The sequence below is a fragment of the Patiria miniata genome, unplaced genomic scaffold (assembly GCF_015706575.1).
Source record: "Patiria miniata isolate m_02_andy unplaced genomic scaffold, ASM1570657v1 HiC_scaffold_23, whole genome shotgun sequence".
Classification (NCBI taxonomy): domain Eukaryota; kingdom Metazoa; phylum Echinodermata; class Asteroidea; order Valvatida; family Asterinidae; genus Patiria; species Patiria miniata.
The window spans coordinates 7,033,562-7,057,978 of NW_024037062.1; the positions used below are offsets into that span (position 1 = coordinate 7,033,562).

At 45.1% G+C, this 24,417-nt stretch overlaps 1 protein-coding gene across 1 annotated transcript; it reads right to left on the minus strand.

The window, feature by feature from the left end:
• Positions 1-243: 243 nt before the first annotated feature.
• Positions 244-24,143, minus strand: LOC119731245 (solute carrier family 15 member 4-like). Its single transcript, XM_038204330.1, has 9 exons — positions 23,976-24,143; positions 23,122-23,612; positions 21,332-21,539; positions 20,513-20,682; positions 18,449-18,666; positions 17,502-17,688; positions 14,316-14,516; positions 11,720-11,851; positions 244-530 (listed from the first exon to the last, which is right to left on the minus strand). Exons 2-9 carry the CDS (start codon positions 23,495-23,497, stop codon positions 268-270), a joined length of 1,755 nt encoding a protein of 584 aa, XP_038060258.1. The 5' UTR covers positions 23,498-23,612; positions 23,976-24,143; the 3' UTR covers positions 244-267.
• Positions 24,144-24,417: the final 274 nt, after the last annotated feature.

Consider the following 24,417-nt stretch of genomic DNA (forward strand, 5'->3'; position numbering starts at 1 on the left):
TTTATGTCAGTTATATAAAACAAATATTTAAATTGTGAAATGGGAGGAATATTATCGCTCGGCCTGGACATTTCAAGTTCACTCGGCTTCGCCTCGTGAAATGGAAAAGTCCAGATTTAACCTTGCGAGCATATTCCTCCCATTTCACTCTGAGCCACTCAATATTTGTATAACATACAAGAAATTTAAACACACATATGTGAATGAAAGGCAAAAGTCCAAGGGAAAGGCAGTAGGTGATGGCAGAAACAAAAAGGCAACTTATTTCTATATCATTCCAGAATCACTCAAAAGGGGCGAGGTTTCAGACTGATTTCCCCCCTGTTTCTTCCTGCTAGATCTTTTTCCTCTCTCCCCAGGGTCAGGGGGTCGGTTGTCATACTGTAGCTCGGCATCCTCGACATAGATGTAGCCCCTTGCAATGAGCAGAAAACAGCCGAAGTCGATGGCCATGATCAGAGCTAGTAGAAGGAAGAAGTACTCAAGGTGACCTTTGTTGATTTCATTCGGGATCCAAGCCCCACCCGCACCTAAAAGCAAGTTAATTGAAATAGCAAAATTATTGTTAGTTTTGCTGATCTCAGGGTACCGGTGTAGCATATCTATTTATTTCTTGTTTATCCTGGGGAGACCTTTCAGTGGAACACTGTTTTTCAAAGGTGCCCAGCAGTTAGAACAAGCATACGATAGTGTGGAGCAACGGTGTGCTTGCAGCGAGTTATTATTTATAGCGCGAGCAGCAGCGAGCTTGCGCAGCGCCCTCTGAAATTGGGTCTGTTCGCGTGTTCTAAAGCATGAGCTGATCACAGCACGTCGTTGAGTACGAACGTGAATTGCGGCGTCTCGTGGAGAATGAACGTGTGTGTGTGTGCGTTGTCGTGTTGCTGCACTGACGTGCTGACGACTGGGCGAGGACAGGAGGTTAGTAGCTGGAGACACACCGGGGATCTGAATTCATGGTCTGTGTGTTGCTACCTCGTGGGCTGTATCCATTGGGGCCTCGGGAGTCCTGCCGCCGGTAACTTGAGGTTGCCTGATAGGAAGTCGCAAAAGAGCGTGGGGGAGCGCTGCGAATAGTCCATCCTTGACGTAGGTGCCGTTTCATCCAGTAATTATTGTTGATTAACTCTTACATTCTAATTGAACCCAATAGAGAATTAAAAGAACTTGATTGTCGTTGTTGTCTGATGAATAAAGGTGTCAGTGTCTGTTCCTTCATCGTTTGTTCAGTCTGCCAGTTAGTGTCCCTCCCTTAAGTGAACACCCTTAAGGAGACTACTTTGTACGTGTTGGCGGCATATGGCCTTCCGAACGGACGCATTCCCTAGGTCACCTAGATCACCGTCGTCTAGGCTTACCAAAGGTTTATTCAGGAGGCCAGGGCGACTTGAGTAAGAGGAGCCCCGGTTCAAGCAGCGCCACATTGGTGTCAGAAGTGGGATAAAAGCGTACATCAGGAACCTTGAGGATAGAGGATAAAAGGAATGGAACTGCTGAATAAAGACATGATGGAGGAAGAACTTGCCATTCTTAGAATGGATGTCCAGAGAGGAGATGAACTTCTTCAGGAGGCCATTGAGGAAAGGCAGCCTCTGAAGGACGAACTGGAGAAGATAAAAGGGGAGTTGCTGGAGTCTACGCAGCGTGGACTGGAAATGACACCGGGAATTAAAACTCCAGAGTTTTTTGCTAACACAGAGGATGTCACCCTTTGGAACAGTGCCAGCAACACCAGCCAATACGATGGCAACCTCTGTGAGAGAGGAATGTACCTTGGAGACAACCAAGAAAGATGGACCTGCAGGAACGGTCTTTAAGGAGAAAAACACATCGGAGCCAGTCAAGGAGGACGTGGCTGAATCAGAGATCAAGTTAAGGAAACGGAACATTTGTCCGGATAGATTTAACGGTAAGGTGCCTTGCAAGGACTACAAGGCACACTTTATGGCCTGTCGTGTGGCCAATGGTTGGAACGATGGGCAAGCGAAGGTGCTTCTTGCTGCAAGCCTCCAGGGACCAGCCTTAAGTGTGTTGGGTTGCCAGCCGGAGGGTAGGAAATATTCCTTCAGGGATTTAATCAGCTCGTTAGACCAGAGGTTCGGCCCAGGTCAACAGGCGGAGTACCATTTAATGGAGCTTCAACATCGTCGTCAGGGTGAAAAAGAGACATTATAGGAGTTAGGGCAGAGTATCAGGGAGCTCTCTGCGTTAGCGTTTCCCGAATTCTTAGAGGAAGGAAGGGATCGATTAGCGAGAGGACATTTCATGGATTCAGTTGGAAATAGGGCGATTAGAGAAGCGATTTTCAGGGCCAAACCAACATCCCTGGATGACTCAATTAAGGCATCTCTGGCTGCTGAGAGCTTCCACAAGGTGGAAGAGCAGAGAGCTGCAGATAAAACCAAGAAGTATACAAGAATGGTGGAAATGGAGCCAACCGTGGAGGCTACGGGAGAGGTTCCGGTTAATCAGGCAGTCGTAGATCGAGCTGTCCAGCAGATAATTTCCCGTCTAGGGGAGAATGTTCCTACTGGGAGCAAGGAGACGAGACGACCTTTCGGACGCAGGAAGGCAAACACTGAGGACGTGTGCCACAATTGCAGGTGGAAAGGGCATTTTGCGCGAGACTGCAAGAAGCCGAAGGCCAGGAGATCAAGGATGTCGGGAAATGACATGCAGCCGTCTCAGGGACCTGTGAAACGGCTGGAAGAAGTCAAGGGTCAGACAAGTGCAAAGGAAGCCACCACTAAGGTGGAAGTGGATCATTAGACCAGGAGGTGAAGACCCACCAGGTACCGCTGGAGAGTGATGGACAACTGCGAGGAGAGGAAACCCTTAAGGAATCCCCCTTGAGTTGCGGGCAAGGAGGCTTGCCCACCCTTGAGGTGCCAGCCTTAAGGGAGACGCTGCGACAGGGAAGTGGACTTTTCGTACCTGCTGTGGTTAGGGGACTTAAGGTGAACATGTTGATCGACACTGGTGCTACAAACACTTTACTTTCTATGTAGACGTACTACAATATGTCACCGGAAAGAAGACCTACGCTGAACACTGAAGGAGTTGGGGTGTATGGTGCAGACGGAACATTAATCAAGACTATGGGAAGCGCCTGTGTAGCGGTCCAGGTTGGGAAGTCAGTGAGAGCAGTTTGTGTTGTTTTTGCACAACTGGAAGTCGAAGGAATCCTGGGAATGGATTACTTGATGCCGACCGATGGGAGGCTGGATTTTAGAAACTTGATGTTCACCGTAAATTGGGAGCAGATCAAGTGTCTTGACAGACAAGGCGCACATTTTTGCGCCCGAGTGATGGTTGAGGAGACGACCATCGTGCCGCCTGGACACGAAGCTCTTGTGCCAGGCCGGGTTACAACTAAGGTAGCGGGAATAGGAGTACTCGAACCTGCAGATGAAGGTGAACTTTCGGGCAGAGGACTTGTAGTGGCAAGACTACTGGTGAAACCAGACGAAGGAAGGCTGCCAATTCGCGTATTTAATCCAGGACAGCGGCTGTGCGTTGTGAAGGCGAGCAGCATGGCAGGGTTCCTTACTGCAGGAACTACCTGAATATTTAAGGGACCTGTATAACAGAAGCACTGAAGGGGTCGACTCAGAGTTTCATCAACAGATAGCAGGGCTACTGAACGACTATAGTGACGTCTTTTCGAGGGATAAGGACGACATTGGGCACACTAACAGGGTGAAGCTTCGAATAGATACAGGCGATGTGAGGCCGAGACGTGAGAGGCCACGAAGGTTCCCTGCTGCAGAGCAGGACGAAATATACGGACAAGTTCAGGACTTACTCGAGGGAGGAAAAATTGAGCCTTCAAGCAGCCCGTGGGCTTCAAATGTAGTATTGGTCAGGAAAAAGGATGGGACCAAAAGGTTCTGCATTGACTATAGAAAACTAAATGCAATGACTGTGAAGGACGCCTTCCCTATCCCAAGAATTGACGACTCACTGGACGTCCTTGCCTGATCAGGCTGGTTTTCAACCCTGGACTTGACTTCAGGCTACTGGCAGGTAGCCCCGGACAACGAAGCGAAGGAGAAATCGGCGTTTGTTTTAAGGGGAGGGCTGTTTAACTGGCGTGTCATGCCCTTTGGCATGTGTAACGCGCCGTCAACGTTTGAGAGGCTCATGGAGTGAGTTCTCAGTGGCCTGCACTGGGAAATTCTTCTAGTATATCTGGACGACGTTAAGGTGTACAGGAGGACAGTTTCTAAAGAGCTAAGCCTAATTCAGGGGTTTTCGGACATCACCCGTCCCCTGCACCGTCTGACTGAAAAATCAAGGCAATTTGAGTGGACAGAGGAGTGCCAGGAGTCGTTTCAGGAACTTAAAGGACGACTTACTAGGGCACCGATTTTGATGTATCCTGATCCTAAGTTGGAATTCATCCTGGATACTGACGCCAGCGCTTTAGGGAACGGAGGAGTTCTGTCTCAGGTAAAGGACGGCCAAGAGAGAGTTGTGTCTTATGCCAGCAGAGTTCTAAAGAAAGCAGAACAAAACTATTGCGTTACGCGCAGGGAACTGCTTGCTGTTGTTAATTTTCTGAGGCAGTTTAGACAGTACATATATGGACATCGAGTCACAATCAGGACAGACCATGGAGCCTTGAGGTGGCTTCTAAACTTCAAGGACCCGACAGGACAAACAGCGCGTTGGCTGCAGATCATGGGAGAGTTTGACTTCGAGATAGTCCATCGGGCTGGGAAGTCACACCTGAATGCTGATAGCCTGTCACGCAGACCCTGCTCACAGTGCGGAAGGGACGAAATCAGCAGTGACGCAGATGAAGAGAAATCTGTGGAAAGAAGTGTTGTGATGGACACTTCGGATCAAGACGCGGAGGTTCGAGCAGACTTACGCGTGGTGGGGGTGCAACCCCAAATCTTAAAGGAAGGTTGGAGAAGGGCTCAGCTCGAGGACGAACAGATGAACTGGCTTATTCAGGCTAAGGAAGAGGCAGGCACACGCCCTGACTGGGAGATAGTTTCTCCAAAATCCATGGCTGCGAAGAACTACTAGCTGCAATGGGAACAATTGACAGTCCGACAACGGATCTTGCAGCGTCGGTGGGAGTCCCACGATGGACGGGAGGTGCATTGGCAGACTTTAGTGCCACAAGAGTATCGGGAGGAGATACTGCGGGAGATGCATGCAGGAAGGACAAGCGGTCACCTGGGTACAAAAAGGACCATGGCTAAGGTACGCCTTAAGTTCCATTGGTCAGGCTTGAGTGCTGATGTCAGGTCCTTCATTAGGCAGTGAAACTTGTGTGCGAAGAGAAGGTCGCCGAGCAAGAAGCGGAAGTCACCTCTACAGCAACATTTAGTTGGGTTACCTGTCGAGCGAGTGGCTATGGATATCTGTGGGCCCTTCCCTGTAACAACTAGTGGAAACCGAAACATCCTTGTGGTCGGTGATTACTTCAGTAAATGGTTTGAAGCGTATCCCATCCCTGATGAAAAGGCGGTCACCGTTGCGGTGCGATTTGTCGAGGAGTTCGTGTGCAGGTTTGGAGTTCCCAGGACGTTGCACACCGACCAGGGAAGGAACTTTGAGGCGAACCTACTTGCCGAAGTTTGTAAGATCCTTGGCGTAGAAAAGACTCGGACAACACCATACAACCCTAAATCAGACGGTATGTTCGAGCGCTTTAATTGGACACTAGTGAACATTGTAGCAATCATGATGAAGGACCAGGGAAACAAAAAGGACTGGGATAGAGAGTTGCCTTTTGCAACAGCGGCGTACCGTAGTACTCCACAGGAATCAACGGGGGAAATGCCCAACATGGTCATGCTTGGCAGGGAAGTTTCCCTTCCAATCGATCTGACAATTGAGGAACCATCTGCAGAGGAGGAGACGCAAGACTTGGACTATGCCCAAGAGATGCGGATGAGGATGCAGCGATCTCATGACAGAGCCCATAAGTGCCTTGCAAAGAGTGCCAGGAGGCAGAAGCGCCACTACGACAGGAACGTCTGCAAGGAACAGTTCATCGAGGGCAAGTTCTGCTGGTTGTTTAACCCAGCGAAAAAGAAAGGGGTATCTCCAAAGTTGATGTGCAGGTGGGAAGGTCCATACCTGATACTGGACAAACTATCCGACGTGACTTATAGGATTCAAGGGAAGAGTGGGGGAAAGATGAAGGTTGTCCACAGCGACCGCCTCAAGCCCTATGAGGAAAAACTGTTGAAGCCTTGGGCCAAAAGGAGTAGTAGTCTGGAGAGAGAAAATAAAGTTTATCCAGAAACTCAGCTACAAGAGATAAGTGAAGTGAGCCAAGGTAGTGACCAGGAAAAACAGGCCTCACCTGAAGTTGAGTCACTTGAGGAAGCCAATCTCCCTGAAACAGAGGAGTTAGCAGAAGCAGATGCGCTGATGGGAAGTAAGGAGTCAATTCAAGAGAACTTGATACCGGAGGCACAGGCGGGACATGTGCAACCCTCAGTACCGGCTAGAACTGAAACAGCACCTGCGCCAGCAGGGAAAAGCCCAGTGCGGGCGAGAAAGAACCCACTGCGCCAGCGGCGGCCAACTCAGCGATATCGTTAATCAAAGATTCAGATGATCAGAATTACATAAGTGACGTAAGCAGGACAAATTCAAGGGGGGATGTACAAGTATTAAGGAGGCTTACCTTGGTGTTTATTTTTCGTTTTGCAGTTGAAAAATCTAGTGAAGGATGGACAAAGGAAAGGAGTGGAGTCGACCCAAGGACTGGGACACAGTACGACTTGTGAAGTGTAAGAGTGCGGGGACACCTTCATAAATAAGAGGAGGTTTGACAAGCATGCGAGTAGTCATGGGTCAAGGCAGATCCTATTCTTCTGCTTGAAGTGTGAGCGGGGCTACACGAGGAAGGATAATCTGAAGGTGCACTAAAATAATCACCACCCTTCATCTCTGGACGACTTGGCCAAGATCTACCAGGAGACAGAAGAAGAACACAAACGTGGAAAGGCTAATGCAGGGAGTAGGCAGGCTAACAAGGAGCGACAAAAGGATCGCCCTGACAAGCGCCGAGCTTCAGAAATGACGGAGGATAATGGGAGGCCCAAGGGGAAGTAGCCGAAGGCGGCAGAAGAGTCTGAAATGGGAACAGAGGAGCCATCGACCGAGGATGCCTTTAAATGGCCGGTACCCTTAACTCCTGGGCGGATGGAGATCGCGGATGCTCCTGAGTTGTCCCTTTCCCCGGCCTCATTGTCGTTGGTCGATCAGTGCCTTAGCCAACAGCCGCAATCCCTGGAACACAGATCTGGTGGAAAGCCGAAGGGAATGATGTCCATGGTTCAAGATCTGAAGTCCGAGAGTGGAAGTGAGGACGAGGAGGATGTGCGTGTTGTGCTTCATGGTGAGCCGAGTAATATCGCAGCCGGATCCCCTTCCCAGAAGATTAGCCTTCGGCGAGTCCTTGAAGGAAGTTCCCTGAAGCACCACATCAATTATCCTGCGACTGGTGTTGCGCAGGGTACCTCATCTCCCAAGCCAGCCTCAGCCGGATTGTTTAAAATCCATGGAGATGAACGTGGGTCACAGCGTGCAGTACCTGTCAGCACCCCTGACTTGGAGATAATGATGGCTGGAAAGGTCCGGCGTGTCAAGGAGGTGCACACCACATCAAGGTTCCAGAACGGTGTCAAAGTTTCTGAAGAAATCACTGAGAGAACCTACGAGGTCAACTTCACTGCCGGTTTTGTTCTTCAGTAGCTACGTATCTGCAAAGTCATCTTAAGTGTTATCTTGATTAAGAACCTTAAGAACTGCAAATTAAGTTTTGTTTTCATGACCTTAAGGGCGTGATTTATTTATAGTTGTAACTGTTGTTTAGAGTTACTTAAAGTTTAAAGTTACTGAAACCCTTTTTGTATTTTAAGACTCTTAAGTCAGAGTTGTGTTTATTAACATGAGAACCTTTTGCGTGTAAAACAGATTTTCATTGTATAAGGTATATGGATGTTTGTGAGACCTTATTTAAATCATTTTGAGAGTCAAATAGTGAACTGAAATTGCCAGCGAAGTAGATGTTTACTTAAGTATTCCTGCAACTGTTTACCTCAAGTTCATTACCTTAAGTGACTAGAGTTGTGTCAAAGTTTACCTAAAGTTTATTACCTTAAGTGAACAGACCTTACCCTAACTTACCTCAAGTTTCACCTTCACCTTAAGTTTATTGCCTTAAGTGAACATTATTTTGACAATTATTGTTTCATGCTAGCAGCAAGCACATCCTTTGCTTTTAGTTATATCAGTTTTGAAGACCGAGGACGGCCTGAACTTGAGGGTGAGGCTGTGTGGCGCAACGGTGTGCTTGCAGCGAGTTATTATTTATAGCGCGAGCAGCAGTGAGCTTGCGCAGCGCCCTCTGTAGTTGGGTCCATTCGCACGTTCTAAAGCATGAGTTGATCACAGCGCGTCGTTGACTACAGACGTGAATTGCGGCGTCTCGTGGAGAACGAACGTGTGTGTGCGTTGTCGTGTTGCTGCACTGACGGGCTGACAACTGGGCGAGGACAGGAGGTTAGTAGCCGGAGACACACCGGGGATCTGAATTCATGGTCTGTGTGTTGCTACCTCGTGGGCTGTATCCACTGGGGCCTCGGGAGTCCTGCCGCCAGTAACTTGGGGTTGCCTGATAGGAAGTCGCAAAAGAGCGTGGGGGAGCGCTGCAAATAGTCCACCCTTGACGCAGGTGCCGTTTCATCCAGTAATTATTGTTGAATAACTCTTACATTCTAATTGAACCCAATAGAGAATTAAAAGAACTTGATTGTCGTTGTTGTCTGATGAATAAAGGTGTCAGTGTCTGTTCCTTCATCGTTTGTTCAGTCTGCCAGTTATTGTCCCTCCCTTAAGTGAACACCCTTAAGGAGACTACTTTGTACATGTTGGCGGTATATGGCCTTCCGAACGGACGCATTCCCTAGGTCACCTAGATCACCGCTCGTCTAGGCTTACCAAAGGTTTAGTCAGGAGGCCAGGGCGACTTGAGTAAGGGCAGAAGGCAAATACATTTTACTGGGCGCGACACGAGCCGCCGCGGCGCAGTGCGGCGCTTATTTCCCAGCTGTTTATTTCCTCTCTACCCTCGGCGCTGCGCGGCGCTCAGACCAGACATCAGCTCATTAACTTTCGCTATTGTGCTTGTCCCATTGTTATGTTAATGAGCGAGGTCAGTGGAGAAGTTTTGGTCCACGCACGAGGCGGGCCGCGGCGCGCCGTTGAGCCATAAAATGCCCCCATTACGTGGATGCGATGGACAAAGACCGAGTTCCGTTTATTCCTTCCTCCATGCGTTTATAAAGCTATGTAGTAGGGAGTCCAGTTTTGGGCAGTAAATGTAACCACGCAAAATTAGACAATTTCAATCCGTGCTAATGAGTATCAACATGACTCTAAAAAATATAAAAGGTATCCTGATACAAGAAAAATACACCCCCAGACCAGTGTTGGAACTAACACCTACGTCTTATCATGGAGCCATGGTCTTATTCATAGTTTCGGTGATGGCAAGAAACCCATGCAGGGGCGGGACTAAAAGACGCAATCACAGTACCGAGATTTTGGCTGGTATTCTGCACTCCGTAAAATCACACATAATAAAATGGAGACCAGTGTTGGAATTTTTTTAATGAATGGACCATCAAATCAGTTTCGTTGACGGGAATAGGGTAGGGGCGGGACTAAAACACGTAATCCCCAATAGGATTAGACTCACCTACAAAGAAATTTGCTGGTATACTGCACTTCGTAACGGTCACATATTTATAAATTGGAGACCAGTGTTGGAACATACGCCTACGTATTATTAGTTTCGGTGATGGCAAAAAAACACATGCAGGGGCGGGATTCAAGGACGCAATCACAGTACCGAGATATTGGCTGGTATTCTGCACTGCGTGACATCACACATATACATTGAAAAGGAGACCAGTGTTGGGACGAACACGTGAATCATTTTTTCCCCGATAGCGGGCTGCAGGGGAAAAATATAACTGTGTAGAACAGACCTTGGAATTTATCAGTATGAACGCGAATACAAAGTAAATGGATTGATGTTTTTGTCATCTTGGCATCAGGTAGTGTTTATTTCTTCAGATCAACAAGTGAAAAAAGTTTCAAGACATGATAACTGGTGGCAAATAGTGTTCCATGTTACGTTTATTTTGGAAGCGAAAACGTTGCCAAAAATACCCACGATTATTTTTGTGATCAAAAATTGTTCCAACATATTAAAAAACAAGCTCCAGTTCGTTACCGTCGGCGCGCTGCGGCTGGCCGCATGACCTGAGTGCAATCAGCCGTGAAAGCAATACGCAAATCTTCACCTATTGTTATGCAGGAAGCTTAATCTGGTCGGCGGCGCCGAGGGTCGGCGGGACGCAGCGCGCCGACCCTCGGCGCTGTGCGGCACTGTAAGGCGGCTCGCGTCGCGCCGAGTAAATTTTATTTGCCTTCTGCCCTAAGAGGAGCCCCGGTTCAAGCAGCGCCACAATAGTATAAAAACAGAACAAGCAATAAAAACATTACAAAGATATAATTAAGAAGATTAATAAACAGTAATATGAGACAAGGCTGATCACGGTTGTTACACTGGCCTTGTTGGTAGTATGGACTTGTTGGTAGTATTGCGCATGCATAAGTATGATAATTGGGAGAGTGACGTGCGAGAGTGATGAGTCTGATTCTCATAGGAGTCAGATTTTTATGCCAGACCAGCTTTGTTTCCTCTCTGTACCATTCTCACTGACTGACTCACTGACTGAAAGACTGTCACATGTGTGCGCTGGGCAGTGCTATCATATAGGATTACAGTGGAATGTCGCTATACAGAACACCGCTACACCGAACATTCGGTTATACCTGTACGTAGTCTGGTTCTGTGACCCCACACAAAATGAAACAGAGCACTTTATAGACGTCAAAGAACTGTAAGGTCAGGGAACCAGTTAAGCTGGCTTATACCTGTTGATATACTTTCCAATGGTATGACGTGGCGACGAGGAGTAATACGGTCGAATCACTTCCAGGTTGTTCAAAATAGTGCCACAATCACATAAAAACACATTTTTACCCCAAAAATCCATGTTGCTGATCATCAAACAATTTAGGGAAGAGATAAATTTCAATGACGTCATCACTGGCCCGAAAAAATTGTCAGCAGAGGCAACATTTGTGACGTTTTTTTTTACAGTGTGGCCGGGCACCCCAGCTATTTCTCTGTGTATGGGTCGATAGGTGAGGGTTGAAAGGTCATGTATAAGCACGGGCTTGATCAGTGTCAAGCTATTTTGGTATTTTGGTGAAAAATGAGATAATATTGTATTCTCTGTGTTTTATTATTGATTACCAACTTACGTAACTTGTAATTCTTTTATTTGAAGGCCAATTTTGTCCATTTTTGCTGGATATACTTCGGAACTTATATTATTTATTGGGTGGTTTTTTCCAGATGAGACGGCCTCTACCGTTTTCAAAAAAACGTCAGGTATTTCTAATCAAGGATGAAAGGGCGCCCTCTGCTGATTTGTACCGGTACAATTGAAAAAGGGTTAGTACGCGGCTATTACGGCGCGGTGGGCCGTGCAGGATTTAAACAGAGTCAGCGGTTGAAATGCTATTTACAAAAATAGCGTGGCTAGTACCGTAGGCCTACATGTATGCAATTACAAGTATTTGTCATCCATGTTATCTAACTTACCCAAGGTAATCGCATTGACAATGGTGACCAGTAGTGACCCGATGTAGCTACCTAGGCCTGATGTTAGCAAGAAAAGCCCCATGACCACTCCTTGCATTGCTTTGGGTGATTGAGAGTACGCAAACTCTAGGCCTGCAAAGACAACAACATTTGCAACAATAAAAACCATAACAAAAATAATAATAGAGATTTAAATATAGAATAATAAATACTTAAGACAGTTTACCCATTCCTATTAGTTAAGAGCCAGTCATGTACGTGGGTGGTTTTAAACAGTTGATAAAACACCGGCTGGCTGGTTTTAAACACTTTTTCGGTGTCACATGAAACTGACTTTTTTGAAATGTGGTCCCTTTTACCCTTTCATTGGTTGAAAGTTTCACAATCTTCACTTATAACGCATGCACAATACTATCAATGAGTCCGTATTTCATCAAGTCCTAAATTCACACAGCTGGCACTGCCGCATTCTGCACCGCAAATCTCCATATAAGGAGATTTTTGGTAGCACTCATGAGAGGCAAATACCATAAACATAGGTAGAGGGGTGCTTCAAAAAAAAAATGAAGTAAAATTGTTCAACAAATTCATTGGAAATGTATAATTTTGACTTTTTGACTTTTTGACCGAAAGGTAGATAAATGAATGATACAAATATTGAGTAGCTCAGAGTTGAACGGCAGGAATATTATGGCAAGGTAAAATCTGAACTTTTCCCTATTCATGAGGCGAAGCCGAGTGAACTGCAAAAGTCCAGATTTTACCGAGCGATAAAATATTCCTCCCATTTCACAATTAAAAGCCACTCACTATTTGTTTTATATAACTGACATATATAACTGACATATAGATCCTTGTCATTTGATTTATTTTAAAATAAATTTTAAATGATTTCAAATCTTTTTACATCACGAGGTAAAGCATTCAACAATTGTTTTATGACGTACACCTCAGCAGATTCTGTTGGTTTTAATATTTAAAAATTATTGAAATCTAAATACAGTTAAAATTATGTTCTATTTCAATACAAAATTGGTAAAAAAGTATGGGTATTTCTCTCTTCCAAAACACCCCTTCACAAATTGTTTGAACCCAACTCTGTAGTGCTGGCATTCATCAAAACAGCATTTTTGGTGACCTATGCCTCAATACTGTAAAAGAAAGGTATTGTACCTATTATTCTACAGTCACGTCATGAATTCAGACCCCAAAAAATAATTTTTGGGTGACCTTTGACCTCCATTTCCCTATTTGTTTAGTTGGCAGACACAACATGATGCAACAGGAATCGGAGTCAGTGGGACTTTTTTGCAACGGAATATGTTCAATGTCAAGCACTATTCACTTTTGTTTCCAGATGGACTTGGGTAACCACACTTTCAACCTTTTTTCCACACCCATTGGTCACTGTTAGAGTGTGATGCTTGTCCAATGTGCCTCTTATATTGCGCCTGCGTCTGCCCTTAAAAAAGGGAAATGGAGATCAGAGGTCATAACAAAATTGTCTTTGGGGTCTGAATTCATCATGACATGCAGTAGAATAATAGTTAAAATACACCTCTTTTGCACTATTACGGGTCATGACAAAGTGGCATATGGAAGGGTAAATATGATAAATAGCGGCAATTAGGGTATATACAAAGTTCATTGACCTCTTGCAGGTCACCAGAGGTCAGATATGAAATGCCCTACATATGAAAATTCGTTTCACAGCATGAGCAATTGACAGCTAGACCTGGGTCTTCAAAAAGTTGGGGTTTCAAGAGTAAATCTTATAAATAACCAGAGGTCACAAAATGTTCCCATATTGGTCATCATTTTCATTAATGAAGACCTACATGTATAGACCGGGTCATAGGAAAGTGGTGTTTTCAAAAGGTCATTGACCTCTGACAGGTCACCAGGGTCAGATATGAAATGTCTCCATATTTGAGAAAAATATGATCGCAAGAAGACCTGACATGCGAAGTTTCATGCTTTTATCACAAAGTGCACATTTCTGTGCACAAACTGGAAGACTGCCATAGCCAAATATTACGCTTCACCATGTACCGGTTGTTCAGGATTCCATGATGTTTTCAATATTTTTTTTCTTGGAATATTAATTCTCCATGAATCCTTGTAAAATAACAAAATTTAGCCTTTTTCCATGACTTTCCATAGCTTAATAAATGTCATGCACTAAGTACAATTACTTAAATGTCCATTGTGAAAAATCAATGTACTTGACTTAACCCTTACCCTACTAGACCCTCCAACGCATGCCAATATGTGCCTCAAGAAAATCTCCTATGTTTTTTGCATGGCCCTCCAATATCTGCCATGTCATTTCAAGGGTAACTGGACAGGCACTCCAATACATGCCACAGAGAACAATGAGAGTCCTCTGATAACATAGTGCGTGCCCCCAGCTGGTCAGTATCAGGCACCCTCCAGGGCCTCCAACTCCTGCCAATTGGAGCCTTCACTGTTAAGACAAACTATCTGCCAATAAACTGCAGCTGGAGGGCATTGGCATAACCAACTGACATGCAGTAAACTACCCTCAGAGAGTAAGGGTTAAACACTGGTTGTTCGACCCCTACTTCATTTGTACCTGTAATGCTTGTGAAAACCTCACTGGCTCCTATAAACGTGTACTGAGGAACCTGTGCAAAGACGGACAAGTCCGACGCATTGAAGGCCTTGCCAGCAACTTCCTGCTGGAAGTAGCCATACTCCTTGATGTTTGCTTTCCGGCCAAACTCGACTCCGGCTGCCAAGATCATGGAAAAGACAGCTAGTGCCATGCCAATACCTGCAAGGTTACAAACAATGGAAAACAAAAGCAAAAACAGAGAGATGTGTATGAAACAATTAACAGTAATAATAATATAGGTGGAGTGCCGTGGCCTAGTGGTCTAAAGGATTAGGACGTGCTGGGTTAAAAGATTAGGACGTGCTGGGGTGGTATGGAGAAACGAGCAGCTCCATTCCCACTGAAATATGCGATCCTTTAGCATGGCTTTCAACATCAGCCTCTCCAAAACATTTTGGATTCTAGATGCTCTGTGGTGCGATCTGAGGCAATTTCTGACCACTTTAACCAATGTTTTTTTGGCTAAAGAAGTCTTTTTTCTTCAGACAAACTCATGTTTGTTATAATTTTGAAAGCACTTTCAAAGAAAAAGTGACTTTCCTACCTTTTTTTGCAGTTCGCCATCTTGCTTTTTAAATCTATTTTCTGTTTGTCATCGTCCCCTCATAAATCAAAACCCTGCCCTCTTTCTACAAAATCAAACCTGCTGATATTCAAGAAGGTGTCATTGCCAAATGTTCAAATGTGCCAAGAAATATCAGAATGTCACTTTTGAGTGTCAAATGTGCCAAATGTTCAAATGTGCCAAGAAATATCAGAATGTCACTTTTGAGTGTCATTTAGTCAGCTGTTTAGGTGAGTCTTTTAACCTTATATAGGAAAGGGGTCCTAAAAGTAAGGATTACCCAAAAAATAATGGAAAATTCAGGTCGTTCGCACCATATGCACAATGCTACTCAAGACGTGGGGAGCTGGCCAAAACTCCGAGGTGTGTGATGCGTGCGTGTGTGGCGAGCGGCCCACCATGGGCCGACAGACCCGTTTTCACGGTCAAAAATTTCGGGAAACACACGGCATGTATCACTCCAAATACGAGTAGTGCGTTCTCAAAATGAACTCTTGAACACAGAAAATACATACACAGACAAGCTAGATCAATTCTGTATAAAATCAACCTGCAAAAATGTTCTTTCTCCATCGGCGTTTTTTTGGCATTTTTACGATGTCGAAACCGACCAGTTGACAGAGCACGTGCCTGGCGCCTGCATGATGCATAGCCATGATATGCTAGCGCTATCGATCGCATAGCCGTGCACAGACTAGTTACCGCATTTTCATCATGTCTTCTAAATTGGCGTGGCAGGAACCAGTCATCGCTGCATTGGGCTGGATTACGCACATGATTATAGTCACCGTGACATCGAATTGCAAAGTAGTCATATCGCGAAGCGAATTTGTAAAAATAACGGAGGTTTCTTTTGAAAAAATAGCGAATGTAAGTAAGAAACCAAATAAATACAACAAGCATTTTTTTGACGCAGATTTTTTTTCAGCTGGCCAGCCGGACCACTTGGCAAGGAGTTTCAGCTGGTCTGCCGGCAATTCAACTGGCATTTGGCCAGCGGACCACCGCTAAGGTCGAACCCTGTCCTGACGCTATAACCAGGTGCTCCGGGTAGATTGAGCTCGTTAGCCGTGGTTGGTAGTCCATCTAGGAGAAGGACAACTCTAATTCCAAACCTGGGCGGAAGGAGATCGTCAGCCTTGGCTGGCAGTCCACCTTGGAGAAGGACAACTCTGATTCCACACCCGGGTAGGTAGAACTCGTAAGCCTTGTTCAGCAATCTGCCTAGGAGAAGGTAAAGTCCGATCCAAAACCCATGTGGTGCCTACGTGCTGGCGACCTCCGAACAACCTGAGCTCTCGGCAAGGCACTGTAGCCCTGTGACAGCCGGTTTGCATGCATCAAGATAGTGGGCTACGGATTGTGCGCCTGTTCCACCACTTTAAACATCATTTGCACAAGTTTCAACATCACTTTCACATATTGGAATGGAAGGCTCATCAAAAGTCCTGCGGCGATGGATTCACAAACGAGTGGGGCAGGCTCAGACTGGCTGGAAGCCTCTCGTTCCTATCTGCATGTAGGCGGGCTAAGAAAGATGGTCGACGGAACCTGGGACGGAACAGCAGTTTCCTTCGGCAGCTACCGAGTCGACTGAGCAGGCCTGATCAGGATCCGCGCTGCTCACCTCATACGAGGAGGGGCCTAGAACAGTTGGCCTAAAAATCGCCTGTTCCTCCTTCTCCGGGCGGATTGCCCCATTCGCTGGAGTGTCTCATCATGCGGTCGAAATACAAAAGGAAATAAGGATAAAGATATTAAGATGAAGGCTCTGAAAGTTGCTACGTGCAACGTTCGCACACTCCTCGACAACCCCAACAACAGTCAACCCCTGCGTTGCACCGCTTTGGTCACCGCTGAACTGCACCGATACAATATCACCATTGCCGCCCTAAGCAAAACCAGACTCTCCGACAAAGGCTTGCTTGCGGAAGTCGGCGAAGGATACACGTTATTTTGGAAGGGCCGCCCAGCCGGCTCCCCAGGCATCAGTTTTGCCAGCCGCACTTTGTTGTTTTTGTCACTGCCTGAATTGCCAGTTGGCATCGGCGAGCGCCTGAGGACACTTCGATTCCCACTTGTGGAAGGCTGTTTCGTTACCTTGCTCAGCGATACGCACCAAAGGCTCTGTTCTATGGCGCCCTTCCCTCTGCTCTACAACGTGTCCCCCAGACTGACAAAGTGCTGCTACTCGGTGACTTCAACGCCTACCGGCCGTGTGTACTCCCCAGGGAATTGAGAAGGTTTCAGGAGTGTTTGCCCATTGAAACAGGGGTAATAATAATTGTAAAGCGCTTTGATACCCCATTATTAGTAAAAGCCTGTTATTAGTATTATTTTTATTCACAATGCCTTTGCCCTACTGTTAAATGGTGACCTGTTTGCAAAGTTGCTCTCTCGTGCTCTTTAGCAAACTTGTGGAAAAACTTTAAGCGGATAACGGACAGAAAAGCATGCGCAGTATGAGGTTACGGAGCACAACTTGTGTAGAGTAGATCATATTGGTGCATCTGTTTTGTTTGAAGCAACAAAAGTGCTCAAAACAGTCTTTCAACCGAATGAGGAGATACGGTCTTTACCTATTCGCTTCAGTTTGGTGAGAGGATATCCAATTCTTGCCATGAATGGGTAGAAGATACGATCCACGACGGGAATCATGACAAGAATAATGGCGACATCAAAGAGGTTGAGAGCAGCCACTGGGATAGTGAAACCGCTGTAGACCAGCCGCATGCGTTCGCCTTGCAGCAAATAGGTCGTTGACATCTGGAGACGATTGAACACAATGACACGATGAATTACATGTACAATAATTGAAAATAAGCTAGTTTGGTATTTCAACTGCAATACATGCACATCCAAATGTCACAATTTTTCTTTCGGGATAAACAATTGCCATATGCGCACAAAATGGAGTACCGAATTGGCTTATTACAACTCATAAACATTGTGAGAACAAAAGTTATGGCAACTGCAACTTTACCAAAGGTACATGTACTACATCACGCGGGAACAAGGCAGGGATAGTTACATAGCATGCATGCATGCATAGAGCATTCTTTTCATTGAGAGAATTGCAGGTGGGTACGATAATTTTCAAAGCGTATTGGCCTGATATTCAATTGTATGCCTGGCTAGAACATTGCAAATACTGCAGATGAGTGCGGTGACTTGTCAACATGGTAAATTAAATCATCCCTGCATTTTAATCTTGCCCTTTCACTGCAAGCAATAGTGTTCCTAGCGCTATCAACAAATACTTGCCGAACTTACGAACCGACCATTTTGGTTCGGTTCGGGTTCGGTTCGGTTCGGATTCGGCGGTTTGGCTGCAGCACTAGCAGTAAACATCATTTTAAAAAATGAAAAATCACACTGCGCACGCACTCAAGAGATCCAATCATTGGCTTTAAATGTGAACTAGCCACCGGTCCCCATATAATGGGAGCAGGAACCAGTCAAGGATTGGGACTGGCTGCATCAGTGCAATTTAAAAATTCCAGACTTGAACTAAGACTATACTCACCTGGAAGTACACAGTCCAATAAAAGATGATGACGATAAAAACTGGTATAATTCTCCCCAAGGACCTGACTTCGTCCACTTTGACGTCTGGGAAGTGACCACCGAAGCTGTGCTTGGCGCGATCCAGCCAGGATGTCATCTGGTCTTTCCTGGCATTAGGCTTCCTGATTCTTGATAGAGCCTGCCAGATGATTTTGGCGACAGTTGTGAATACGCTCCCTTGAAAGATAAAAAAAAAATAATTGGGAAATCTTAGACAAATACTAGTACAGTTTTTTTAGAAATATCAAACATGGACAATTGGGAGACCGCCAACATATGGCTGGATACCGGTAGCTCAGTTGGTAGAGCCAATATCTGGCAGGCCTGCACGACAAGGTCACAGCACATTGAGCACTACAATACGCTGCCTCACAGGCAAAGAATGGGGCAGCCAGCATCTCTACACAATGTACTTCCGTGCTGGCCCTGGACTACGCTCCCACTGACTATCGTGCACCTGTATGGTCTAGGAGTGCTCACACGCACTTGGTAGATGAGAGCCTAAACAACACGCGCTGTGTCATCACTGGCTGCCTGCAACCAAGCCCAGGGGAAAAGCTCCCAGTCCTAGCAGGAATGTCACTAGCTGCCCTGAGAGGGAAAGCCCACATTATGGCATTGCCTTGCCGTGTGCTCAATCAAGACCACCTACTCCATCAGGTCATCACTGAAGAAGCTGGACAACCTCGCCTCAGATCAAGGCATCCACTCACACCGGAGGCACCGTCAGTGCTCCCAGCCTCCCACAGGCACGCACCAAGACAACAACATCCAATGGACTGCCAAATGGACTGTGGAGTATCATGGCCTAGCGGATAAGAACACCGGAATCATGTGCTCTGGTGTTTCAGAGGCAACAGTGGCATGGGTTCGAGCCCGCCGGGTGGACACTTGTACCCTTGAGCAAGGCACTTAACCATTATTGCTTCATCCTTCGGATGGGACGTTAAGCCGGAGGTCCTGTGTGTTGTAAGCCTAATGCACGTAAAAGAACCAAGTAACACTTATCACTAAGAGACGGGATTTACCCCAATGCTTCTGGTCTCCTGTATAAACTCCCACGCTGAGTATTTAGGAGATGAACCAACCAAGATCCCCAAAAAAGTAATGGTGGCAGCAGTGGCACCTGTCATCATCACCCCTGAGGAGCTGCACCTCCATGCCATCAGAGTGCTCTCCTGGCTCAGACCTCCCCCGACGCTCATGGGTGAACCTAAACCACCTGCTAACTGGAGTGGGACGTTCCAATTCCAATATGACAGATGGGGCTTTACATCAAGCCCGGCATGCAAATGCGGAGCAGAAGAACAGATGGCGAACGACATCATCTGTGAGTGCTCTCTCCAGCAGCCACCCAGTGGAGCCCAAGGTTTGGCTGATGTTGATGTTCCCACAAAGGAATGGCTGCTCAATACCAAACTTGAGAGCTAAGCCTACACCACTGTTGGTACCATATAAAAGAAGAAGCTAGATGACGTTGTTGTGTAGTATATGCAATAAACCACCGCCGCGACAACCCCCACCGCTGGAGGACGTTATCACGACAAACCGGTATCGCCCACAAACCGCCAGAAATGTCATCTTGGTGATCTTGTAGTTGTGTAATGCGCGCCCACCTGTTTGGCCTAATACATGCAGTGCACATTCAAAACCTTTCGTAGTCCAAACCAAATTCTTAAATTTCTTCCATGCAGTGCGCAGCATACACATGTACAAGATGCAGCAAGACTTTTGTGCAACTTCACTGGGCAGCTGTTTTGTGGCATGTAGTCATGGTAGTACGGGTGGGAATTGCGTGCAGAAGTAGTGCATGTGCACTCGTTTCCCCTCTTTTTTCGGGAGGGGGGATTTTTACAAGCTTCCCTAGATGTTGTTGCTGGTGGTAACGCCCTCTCATGGCAGCGACTTATCATGTATCAAACCACAACAACGTCTTGCCTGTACACTTGTTCAAACCCACTCCAGTCAATGTCTTTGTTATAAAGAAAATTCAACTTAAAGAAAATTACTAAAGTTTGCTGACCTTCAGGTGGCCTCATGCGGTACCACTTTCGGCCAATCAGAAGCATGATGATCGCCACGACGATGGAGGCTGCTGGGATGGCATATCCCACATCGAATCCGATCTCCTGCTGTACGTAGACCACGGCAGAGAAGGAGACAGCCGAACCCACGTTGATGAACCAGTAGAACCTTCACATGAAAAAGTCAAAAATTGACAATTACTGAACACAGTAAAAACCAAATTGCAAAGTGTAATACCGTAGCAGCTGTAACACTAAAATCTCTGCAGGAAACGATATGGTTTTGTTCATAAATAACTACATCAAATATAACTACATAGCCTATTTGTCATTTGATTAACAGTTAAAATGAACTTCTATTTAAATACAAATTGGTGGGCAGTGTATTTCTCTCTCCAAATAAAACCACCCCTTCAGGAAATGTTTGAACCCAACTCTGTAGCTACTGACTCTTGAACAGTACGCCCAATGCGCAACACGCACACCAGCATGCATTTGCACACAAATACCGCGCCATGGCACAAGGATGATCCTAACTTTTGAATAGTACATGTAAATCCCATTCACCGTGGGCGGAGGGGACTTTTTGAGCCCTGGCGTGAATGGGAGTAATAATGAATGTCATGTGATGTGAGTTCCACCAATCAAATGATGACAAGGATCTGTATGTCAGTTAAATATAACTGCTACTATAAATTGTTAGCATCCAACCATTGGACACTATTGTCGAGCGCCTTGACAAAGGCTAGGGTGAAGCATCCAGTTAGTGGCATTAAATGCATCCATCAAAACGGTAAACTTCCACGTCACAATCTCACCAATTGAAGAAAGACTTGACCGGACCCTCTCCAAGATCATCCAACTGTTGAGCTCCGAACGGGCCCACGTTGGATTTGATGCCGCCTGTACCGATGGCAATGACGGCTAGACTGAAGAGGAAGAAGCCTCGCTGTTGGCCCTCAGTCAGCCCTAGGTGGGGGCCATACTGGGTAAAATCTATGGAGATGATGGGCAACAGAGTTGTGCCTTGATCAAAGAAATAGAGAAAAGACACCAAAATTAATTTTTCAAATTGCTGTTTTTCTAACAATACGAAATATACATGTGTACAATGCACATTGAACACATAGGCCTCCATGTGTACATTGAATCAGACTTTGAATGAAAGTCTCCATACGGTAACTAATAGCTATGGAATTGCTTTACACAATTTGAATTATTTGCAGTTGGACAATTCCAGCGTTATGAAAGAAAATGCAATGTCCGTGACAGAGCTTTAAAGAGCTTATACCCTTTTAAATATACTTTTTCAATCTTATCTATCATTTATTAATGGTCAAAGAGATTGACAAGAAGTTTTGAATAATTTCTCAGAATCAAAATTAGATCATCATGGTTCAGTGATATTGATAAAATGCATGTTCTTGTAGTCTGGTTCCCTGACCCCACTTAACTTGGAATGGAGAAATTTATAGACGTCTGGGGATTGCAAGGTCAGGCTGTACCCGTTCATGCGTGTGTAATCGATTGCAAACAAAATGCTGATCAGCCGACCAGCATTGAAAATTGATACAAAAATACCACTTTTCTTGAAATGTCAGCACACCAGCATGACCAGGTGCCATGATTTAGCAGGATGCTTATACAGTGGCGAACCCAGGATTTGGCTTGGGGGGGGGAGGTTCACAATTTTGTTTCACTTTTTTTTTTTTTGAAATTTGATGAAAAGAAAAAAAAATTGGGGTTTTTTGACAAAAAATTTGGGGACGGACAAGTTTGACGTTGGTGGCGCCATTTACACCCTCCCCCAAGTCAAATCGTAGCACACAAAAAAAATGACCAAAAAAATTAAAAACCTCGGGGGGGGGGGGGGGGCTCAAGCCCGCAATGGATAGGAACCTCATTAATATTGTTTGAGGCTTGAAAAGATTGATAGATATTGCGCACGCCAGTGTTACAATTTTCAAAATTGCACGTAGCCAGGCCTATTTTTCCAATTTCAACGAAAAGTAATGAACATTGAGATATATCACAATGACTTTCAGCACATACTGATGGATCATTATAGGGGAAATAAATCCTGAAAGTTGCATGAAGATACAGTCTTCCAAACTAATTTATTTTCAAAGATTTCACCCGCCAACATGACCATGTCTGTGTACATGTAGTTTCATTCAAAATAGTGTTATGTAACCTTTAAAAATCGTCCTTCGCAACAATGTGGCTGCATACATGTACATGTATGTCAAATGCCTCACTTTTGTTGAATGCTACTTTCACACATGTTTTGAGTTAGAGCGTAGAAGGAATATCAGCTCAAATTTCTTCTTTCAATTTGTCATTACGCTACGTGTTCTTTATACTATTGTACGGTGAAAGTATACGTGCATACTGGTACATATAAATTCCATATCGGCAGCCAGTTTAGGCTTTCGCATGTTTAACTGGATCAGTCATTTTGAATTCAATTATTCAAATAATATTCGATCAAGTCCAAGTTGGAAAATCGAATACTAAATTATTTGAAAATGCACAGCCTCATGCATTAGCTCACATTGTCATTTGAAACCACAACAAACATGGGGAAAAATGAAGTTGAAACTGATACCTATGCAATAAATGAGGCCTGCTCCAAAGATAGCATTGTATTTCCCTGATACGGAGTCAGCAATCCACCCACCGACGACCGGCACAAAATAAGACGTCCCTGTGAAGATGAATGTAACGGTGGTCGCGTCGGCACTCGTGAATTTCAGCTCATTGGTGCAGTAGAGCACCAGGTTTCCAGCAATGCTGTAGTAGGTCAGCCGCTCGCACAGCTCTAAGACCAATATGCATAGAACCACGCCCAGACGATCGCGCTGGATGCCGAACAGTGTTCTAGCAGGGGCCGGGAAGTCAATCTCCACGCTTGATGTCGTCTCGCTTTCAGGCCTCACTGGAGTATTCAAACTCTCGTCAATTTCTTGATAAACGGTGGACATTTTGGTGCATGTGGCTGACTTCGACGCGCACACACTTCGAGACAGCGTTTTTCTTATTCAGTGCAGCATAAGCCGTATAAAACTCAAGACATCTGTGAAGAACCTAACGACTAATCTGTAAAATAGAAACAAACAAAATGTAAATTAGTTTCAAAGTCATTCCAACATGTTTAAATTGGGGCTAAAACTTCATTTAGTCTTCGCAGTTCACAAACAAATATCAAAGAACCAGTTTTGACTCCAACAATAATGTGACAGCAAACTTTCACTTTTTCGAACTTTCACAGCACATTTTCTTGGGAAAATCAAAGCAAGATACATGTTTTTATCTAGTAAAACGACGACAGAGAAAAACATAGGAAAAAAGCTATCAGGTACAATGTACTGTATTAATCCTTCTTTACAAAAAGAAATAAGCATGACAAAAAGACAACAAAATTTTAGACAAAAATTAGCAGGCACATTTACCCATACGTACATTTCAGAAGAGAAAAATACAACAAATGTTAAACAAAACGGCAGTTGCAAGATGTAGTGATTGAGGCAGTGCGAACATGATAAACAAGATTGCATGACAAACGACTACATCATGTGATATAAGCTGGAGTCACATGACGATAAACCAGGAAGTAAACAACATTCAATTCCCAAAACCACAAGCACGAGACCTTGAAACCAAATACACATGCAGGGAATAAGTTGTAAGTTCAAAGTACATTCACACATGGTTTACTTTACTCAGAGTAAACAAACATGAAAACATGGGCACGGCATTAAAAGCACACAAGTGGACCAGTTTAAAGTTGCATTCCCCGATTTTCATCCTGAAAAATAGATTTCTTTTCTAAATTGCTATTTTTTTTAACAATACAAATGTTATTCACTTTGGACATGTTGGAAGGGGACGTGACATTGACCTA